This window comes from Benincasa hispida, chromosome 3 (assembly GCF_009727055.1).
Source record: "Benincasa hispida cultivar B227 chromosome 3, ASM972705v1, whole genome shotgun sequence".
Taxonomy (NCBI): Eukaryota; Viridiplantae; Streptophyta; class Magnoliopsida; order Cucurbitales; family Cucurbitaceae; genus Benincasa; species Benincasa hispida.
In genome coordinates this window covers 89,838-98,458 of record NC_052351.1, presented here as the reverse complement: position 1 = coordinate 98,458, position 8,621 = coordinate 89,838, and the positions used below count along the sequence as shown (strand labels likewise).

At 35.6% G+C, this 8,621-nt stretch overlaps 1 protein-coding gene across 5 annotated transcripts in view; it reads left to right on the top strand.

Moving 5' to 3' along the window:
- The first annotated feature begins 1,361 nt into the window (after nucleotides 1-1,361).
- LOC120073714 overlaps nucleotides 1,362-8,621 on the top strand; it is a 22,307-nt gene continuing 15,047 nt past the window's right edge. For 4 of the 5 annotated variants that reach the window (XR_005480779.1, XR_005480776.1, XR_005480778.1 and 1 more), the window contains exon 1: nucleotides 1,362-1,580. Coding sequence is in view for 1 of the 5 variants with exons in the window: in XM_039026514.1 (XP_038882442.1) it covers nucleotides 1,502-1,580 (79 nt within the window). In the remaining 4 variants the exon portion in view is untranslated. Of the gene's footprint in view, nucleotides 1,581-4,366; nucleotides 4,926-8,621 lie in introns of those variants that run through there. The other variant, XR_005480777.1, reaches the window with a different exon arrangement.

The window sequence follows — 8,621 nt, the reverse complement described above, 5'->3', positions numbered from 1 at the left end:
TATGTCCCCAGCTATCTACCCAGTCTTACCCCTGAAATGGGAGGCTTATTGAGCCAGCAAGCCAACCCTCACCTATGCAAATCTAAAGATAATCTTGAATAAACAGGAGTTCATAGTTGCTCAGGATTAAAGTCAAGTTACCTAGGTCATCGCTTTGAAATAGTCAATCTTAAATAATAAACAATATCATAAAGTAAGAGTGAATTATTTCGTGGTCCGATCTTGTGCAAACTCATTGCACAGGATACCTCCACTCCTCATGCCGTGACATGTACGAATCAGGATCACTTCGCCTATAGCACTTTACAACTCCTTGTAACAACTACAAAGTGAGTCGCATCCAACAGTGTTACCAGAATAAGGCACTCAACCTTATTCATATACTATAGATCATTTTGACTATTTACTCAAATCTGATCCACTTTTATGTCTCTACATAAAGTTCAAGTATTCATGTAATAGTCATGGATCTTTTAGTTTATTGGATTTATTTCTAAAATGAAATAAACAATTCATATATTCAATAACAACTTATTGAATTTTCAGAATAAATTTAATGTTTACTAACCACGAGTTTTAGGACATAAAACCAAGCAGATGAAGTGAGAGGAATAAGGAAGTCAGACTAAAGTTGAGATTTAAAATGTTCGATTATTGTCTGAAGATAAATGAGAGGAAGGCACAAGAAGAAGAAGTAAAAAACGAGAGGAATGCACGAGAATTCGACGGTTTCTTCCAATGGGCATTCCAACGAGAGGAATGAGTCTGAAACAAGATGAACGAGTGAGAATATGTGATGCGTGCGTGACTTCGAGTGTTTTGGGGACCAAACGGACATTTCACACGTGGTTGACGTCATCAAAAGGCCAAAATTTAAGTATTTACGAAAGATGGGCCAAATTTTGAGTGGGTCTCAAAATTTGACCCGTCCGTACAAAATTTCCAGTATTCTAGTCCTGCTTTGTATACTATCTTAAGTAATAATTTTGTGAATTTATAAATAAAATAAAGTCTATCAAAATTATTAAAAGATTCAGGTAGATCATTTAAGGGTGGTTAGTGTTTGAGATAGCTTATTGGTTTTTCTTTTTTTCTTTCTTTTTTTTTTTTTTCAGAAAAAAGAAAGAAAGAAATGAAGAAGAAGAAGAAGATGGGTAATAGATTTAAATTAAAATTTGTCTTAGTCCTAAATTTTAAAAATTTTCGTTCCTAACATGATTGCGTCTGTTAAACCCGAAAAAAACTATTTGGGTCGAGAGTTTGAATGTTCAGTTCTTTTTTAAGTCCAATCCTAAGTTCTCTTCAGAATTTCATAGCCCGATTCTAAGATAAAGTAATTGAAAGATGTGGTGAAGGTTTTGCCACGTAGCTGATAAACACTCAATCACACTTCATTCTGATATTTTCAATTTCTCTCTCATGTTCTACTTTCTCTCTAGTTTCTCACACGAGTTCTTGATAATTTTGCCCAGATTTTGGATGAAGATTTCACATAGGAAGTATGCAAACAAAGAAAGGAGTAGAGAAGACGAGGAGCTACACACTGATTACAGCCATTGAGGCTTACGTCCACTTTCAAGGTATGATGTTCTTCTTTTATTTAAACCTTCTCAAGCTTTCACTTTGTTGTTTTTAAAGATTCACACATATGTACCTCAGTTCACTCTTTTGAATTAATAACAATACATATTTATAGTGAGTTGTAATAGAAAGTAATCTTGAGAAGTTATTTTTCTGTTTTTAGTTAACTTCTTTGATAGATGTTTTGCTTTCTGATGTGAGATGAGCTGGAATGTAGAGATTCAGCTGGAGCTTATAAATTTAGGGAAATTTTAGCTCATTTTCTCTTAACAGCATCAAGTGACAAAATTTATCAAGCTAATGAATATCTCTCTTGTTATTTTTTGAAGGAAGAAAATGATATATATAGAACTGAATACATTAGCAAACTAATTACACATCAATTACTAGAAATAATATGCTCAATGTATAATGTTCAAACTCAAATGAAAACATGGTGTAACAAGACTTAGATATGAAAATAAACAAAGACTTGAAAGAATTTCAAAACCTTTGGAGACTTCACAACTTAGTTGAGGCATGCTTTCTGATAAGCGTTGTCCTGAAGACAGTTATTTGTTTTGGACGAGCTGCAAGCAAACTACAACGATTGTCTCAACAAGATACAACAACTAACTCCGGTAGAACTACAACCTCAAATCAAGTAATTCTGACAGAACTACTGAATAATTGCTTTTAATATAATTTAAAAGTTTCCAAATAATTAATTTATTCAATTTTATGTTTCAATATTCAATTAAGTAGGTAGCATATAAAAAACACAATATTTTACCAAGATCCAAAAATAAAAATAAAATAAAATAATATTTTACCTTCACTTTCGGTGTAAAGTGATACTTAATTAAAGCTTACTGGTCTAATTGCCTGTATAAAGTGATACTTGATTAAATGTTCTTTGTGCATGGATTATGCATGTTATTTTCCTTATGAAAAAACTACAATTCCTTTTTTTAAATATTTAAAGAATTATTTTTTAGGGTGTAAAGAGAGGGAAAGCAGATTTATTTAGGGGATGTTTGACAACCAAAGAGAATTGGATTGAGTTGGTATTTTTTACCAACTCAATGTTTGAAAACCAACTTTAAATGTTGGTTGGATTGAGTTGGTTATTTTACCAACTCACCCCAATTCTCTCTCCCTCTAATATTTTTAATGGTTCCACCCATCTGTCTTCATTGGCGATTACCACCATACTCTGATGATCACCTTCGGGTTGCCAACTCCAACGACCAACTCCAAGCTCTGACAACCACCTTTGATGACACTCCGGCAACCAATCCGACAACTACCTTGGTACAAAAAAACTCTGACTTCTACATTCGCACGACCAACTTCGACGAAGAACGTCGGACTCTACCAACCACCTCCGATGAAAACTCTTGCTACTAACTCCAACGACTACCTTCGCACAAGCAACTTCAGCGACAGACTCTGCCTACCACCTTCGTGTGCCCAACTTTGACGACCACTAATAAAAATAAAATGGTGGGTTTAATTGCCCACCATTTTATCACTCTCATTCTCACCCATTTCCTCATGTGTTTTCATTACTCTCCCAATTCCCTCAATTACTTTGTCATTTCTTTCTCTCTCATGCTCTCTTCACATTTACTCATCTTCTCTCTTCTTTCACCGTCTGGTTCATCTTTCTCATTTTCTCTCTTCTTTCTCTGTCTGGCTCGTATGAGTTTTATTTTTCCTTTTCTTTCTCAACTCCTCCTTTCTCTCTTTTTGATTTTCTTTCGGTTTTATTTTTCCTTTTCTTTCTCAACCCCTTCTTTCTCTTTTTTTGATTTTCTTTCTATGATTGTTCTTTTAGATCTAATTATTCTTCTTCTATTTCATTTTTTTCTTAGATCTAAAACATATTACATACGATGTCCTACTATTGTTTCACTAAACAAAAGTTCAACGTATGTTTTAAACAACTTATCCCTTGATATTTTTAAATATTACATAATTCTAATGAAATAGTAGGATTTAAAATTATGGCTCGATTTTTTTTTTTTTTTAGAAAAGATAGTTTGTACATTGATGCAACATAATAGTAGAAAAATATACATCAATATTTCTCAAATCATTTCACCGATTTTAGAAAAAGGTAAATCCATATTCCACAAACTGGTCAAAAAATACTATCTAATAGTTGGTTTTATGATTTAAATTGTAAGATTTTTATTTTTATTTAAGATTAACACTTAAGTATCACCCCTTCTATCTAAAACAATGTCAATAATTTTATTTGATGGTATTAATCCTTTCAGTTTTTTTTTTTTTAATTTTTACGGTAATTAATGATTAAGTTGAGTTTTTTAATGGAATAATCACTATTATTTGAATGTTTAAAAAATTGAATTCAAAATTTTGAGTTTTGTATATGAATACTTTGTAGAAAATTTATTATGTTTTAAGAATGGAAAAAAATTGGAAGCTTTTTTATCTCAGAAAAGTTAGAAAAATATGTGTATAGTTGAAAATTAAAAACAATAATAGCAAAAAAAAAAAAAAAAAAAAAAGACAAAATCAATTTCATTTGCAAAAATAGTACCAGATACCCCAACTCAACTCTGCATCCAAACACAAACAATAATTACCAACTTAACTCTGCACACAAAACACAAACAATGTAACTCTCCAAGCAAATTAAAGGTGTTAATACTGATACTGTGAAGAGTTCTACTGATACTGTGAATGTGGCTGCTGTTTATGCCTCTAATACTGTGTCTGAAAGCGTGCTCTTTGGAGGTCGTTGGTTGATATTTTCTCTAATTGGTAAATTAGACAGGCGGTTATGGGTGAATTTAATGATATTCGTAATCCTTCGGAGGCTTTTGGGGGTAATTCCTGTAGAGGGAGATGGAGGAGTTTGATAGGGTTATTCTTGAGGCTGATCTAGTGGAATTGGGTGTTCATGGGATCTGTTTACATGGACGAGTAAGGTTAAAGGAGCTAGTATTTTCTGCCGCTTAGATAGGTTCCTAGTGAGTGAGTTGTGGACTGATCATGGTCCTCATATTGAGGTTAGAGTGAAGTCATGGAGGAATTTTTTATCATTGCCTCATTTTGTTTAACATTGATGGTTGTGTTGCTCGTCTGGTACCCATACTTTGGTATTTTAATGATTGAGCCAATTTTGCTGATTTCACGGTTGTCGTTGCCTCTATTTGGAAGACTCATCATGGAGTGTCCTCTTTGGTTAGTTTGACGAGGAATTTGAAGACCTTAAAGCTGGTGTTTCTGTTGGGGTTTGTGCTCTAAAGTTTCGTGTCCTGTAGTTTGTAAACAACTTTGTAAGAACACTTGTGATGTATAATATATATAATATTTACTTCAGTTCTTGACTTTGTACATTTATATGTTTTTATTTTACCACAAACCAATAAACTTAATATCTCTGGTTTTCTTTATGTAACTTAAGCATGTATGTAGTGACATACAAGTGGATCATGTCTTAAGTGACAACCAAAAGAGCCTGTAGTATATGGATATAGGAGGGAAACCTTATCTTGGTAACACTATGGACGCGGCTCGCTTTGCGGAATTGTTACAAGTGTTGTGACTTGTCACAGATGGTCTGATCCTGATCATTCGTGTAGTGGACATGTGAGCGAGGGCGTTCTATACAAAGAGTTTGTATAAGACCTGACCTCGAAGTGTTAATGTTTCGTCATATAACTCCATTCATGACTGAGACTTCACTTCACTATGATGACCATAGGTAACATGACCTCAATCCTGAGTGAGTTGGAAACTCCTGCCATTAATGGCGGTCATTTGATTTGCATGGGTGCGAGTGGCCAGAGCACCGAATCAAACCTACCACTTTGGGGATTCATCTGATTTGGGAGCTGGGAACTCAGTTTCACAAGATGGAGTTCACTCTTTCCCCAAAGTAGCGGTAAGTAGATAGATTGCTCTCATAAGGGCTGATCCCGGGGCTTGAACGATGTAGCGCCACACACCTTCTCATGGCCCGAGAGGTGTTTACACATAGTAGGACTATGTTGTATTGTTCATTAGAGGGATCAGTGGTACTTAAGGAGGAAGATGTAATTACAAGGGCAAAACGAAAAATTGGCCTGCTGTAATTACGAACATCTGTGAAAGGTCATCGTACTAATGATTGATTATATCCAATAGACATAGAAATATATCTTTGACAAGAAGAGTTCAACTGTCGATCTTTAATGGAATGCCTGGCAATTAACAGATGATGGATATCGTGACTAAGAGTTTAGTCAGCTATTCACGTACTGTTGGAGCTTCGAGCCAAAAGTCCATAAGGTCCCCTTGGCAGCTTGGATACAAGTTGAGAGTCAATTTTTGGGTCAGTTTGAAATGTTCAAATTGACAAGAGGGAGTCGATTATATATGATATAATTAGACTAGTTAATTATATATGATATAATTAGACTAGTTAATTATATATGATATAATTAGACTAGTTAATTATATATGATATAATTAACTTTATGTATGAGATACATTAATTTGGAGGAAGTTGAATATAAATATGATTTATATCTAGTGGAGAAAAAATACTATAATTAATATATGATATTAATTCATATCTTATGAATATGATGAGATCACATTCATTGGACGGTTAAAAGGGAAATGGGATGGCGTCTCTTCTGTTTTAATAATGGATCAGTGAGTTGAAAGATCACTTTGAGATGCATAAATAGCTCACGGTGTGTTAAGCATGAGATGTGCGGACATTGTGTTTCAAAGTGTGTCATCGCTTAGAAAATTAGTGTCTATGCGATAGTGCTTGCACAATCGCTTACCTATACGATATTGCTAAGCGATCGCTTAACGATTACACCCACGCACGCTATTTACTAAAGGATCGTTTAGCTTCCGACATTTACTAAATGATCGTATAGACGATCGTTAATTTTTTTTTCTACACAATCGTTTAGACGATTGCTTACCTTTTCCTACACGATCATTTAGATGATTGCTTATAGTTTTCCTACACGATCGTATACTTCACCTAAATGATCAAGCATCTTATCTATATGATAGACGATTTCATTTCCCATTTGCTTGATCGTTGTATACGATCCCTCTTCCTCCTACCCTCTACCAAATTTGAACAAAGCCCACACTTTGGATTCTCACTCCAAGAATACTGAGGACTCTAAGTGGTGGTGTCATCTCTGTTTCCTTCTGTTCGTGTGGAGATTGTTCGAGGTAGACGATTGGGTTTTAGATTCATTGTGAAGAAGAAGTCTTCAACTAGTATGATCTCTCGATCTCTTTAGCAGTATGAATGCATAATAGTATGTTTGAATGTATATGTTGTAATTCTGTCACAATGAATTGGAAAGATCCGCTTCCACTCGTAGGTACTCTTAAATAAGAGTTCCTTCAGTTTCGTTCTACTTTTGGTATGCATATTGAGGGTATGAGATGTTTGACGCGGGAGGCTAGAGGTAGAATGGAGTCTGTTCAAGATGCTGTGGAACGTGGCCCATCTTATGAGTTTTTTATTGGTGAGGCTGCCTCAACGATTAAGAAGTTTTGGAGGTTAGCAAGATTGGAGGAGGCTTCACTTCGTCAGAAGTCTCGTGTTTGGTGGTTAGAGTTGGGGGATTAGAACACGTCATTCTTTCATCGATCAGTTCGGACGCAGTATGTTAGAAATGGTTTATTCTCAGTGAATAATTCTGATGGGATTTGTCAGTCGTCTCATAGCAGGGTGGCAGATGTGGTTGTTAAATACTTTAATGGGGGTTTGGGGACACAGAATTTGGGGTATAAGGATTTTACGATACAGATTGATGAGATCGTGCAGTTTCAGTAGCCTGATGAATGTCTAAGGGACATGTGCAGTCCTGTTACTAGGGAGGAGGTACGTAATGCTCTGTTTTCTATGAAATCAGGGATAGCTCCTGGCCCGGATGGTTATCCTATGGAGTTCTATAAATCTGCTTGGAGTGTGGTTAGGGAGGATTTTTGCTTGGCTGTGCGCTATTTCTTTGATACCTGTTATCCTCCCTATAAGGTAAATGCCATGGCTCTTACCTTGATCCTTAAACGTTCTGGTGCTAATTGTATGGAGGATTTTCACCCTATTCCTTATTGTAATTGTTGGGGTTGATGCAATAAAGTCTCGTGTCCTGTAGTTTGTAAACAGTTTGTACGAACGCTTGTGTTGTTAATATATGATATTTACTTCACATCTTGTATTTTTGCTCAATTACTTATTTTATTTGCTTTACCACAAACCAATAAACATAAAATCTCTGGTTATTTGTATGTGACTCAAACATGTATGTGGTGACATACAAATGGATCATGTCTTGAGTGATAACCAAAATGGTTTGTAGTATATGTATATAAGAGAGAAACTTATCCTGGTAATGCTACGGATGCGACCCGCTTTGTAGAATGGTCACAAGTGTTATGACTTGTCACAGATGGTTTGATCCTGATCATTTGTGTTGGGGACATGCGAGCAGGGGTGGACCAACAACTGAACTCTTCTTACCACAGATATATTTCTGTGTCCATCGGATATAACCAATCATGAGTATGATGACCCTTCACAGATGCTCGTAAGTACAATTGGGCCAATTTACCGTTTTACCCTTGTATTACATCTCACTCCTTAAGTACCACTGATTCCTCTAATGTACAATATAACATAGTCCAACTATGTGTGAACATCTCTCGGGCCAGGAGAAGGTGTGTGGCACCACATCGTTTAAGCCCTGAAATCAACGCTTAAGGGACCATCTATCTACTTACCCCTACCTTAGGGAAGGAGTGAATTCCATCTTGTGTAGCTGAGTTCCCAGCTCCCAAATCAGCCGAATCCCCAAAATGGTAGGTTTGAATCGGCGACCTGGCCACTCACACCCATACAAATCAAAGGACGCCCTCAATGGCAGAGTTCCTAACTCACTCAGGATTGAGGTCATGTTAACTATAGTCATCCTAGTAAAGCGAAGTCTCTGTCATGTACTGTGTTATATTAACGAGACGTTAACATTTCGTGGTCAGGTCTTATATAAACTTTTTGTATAAGA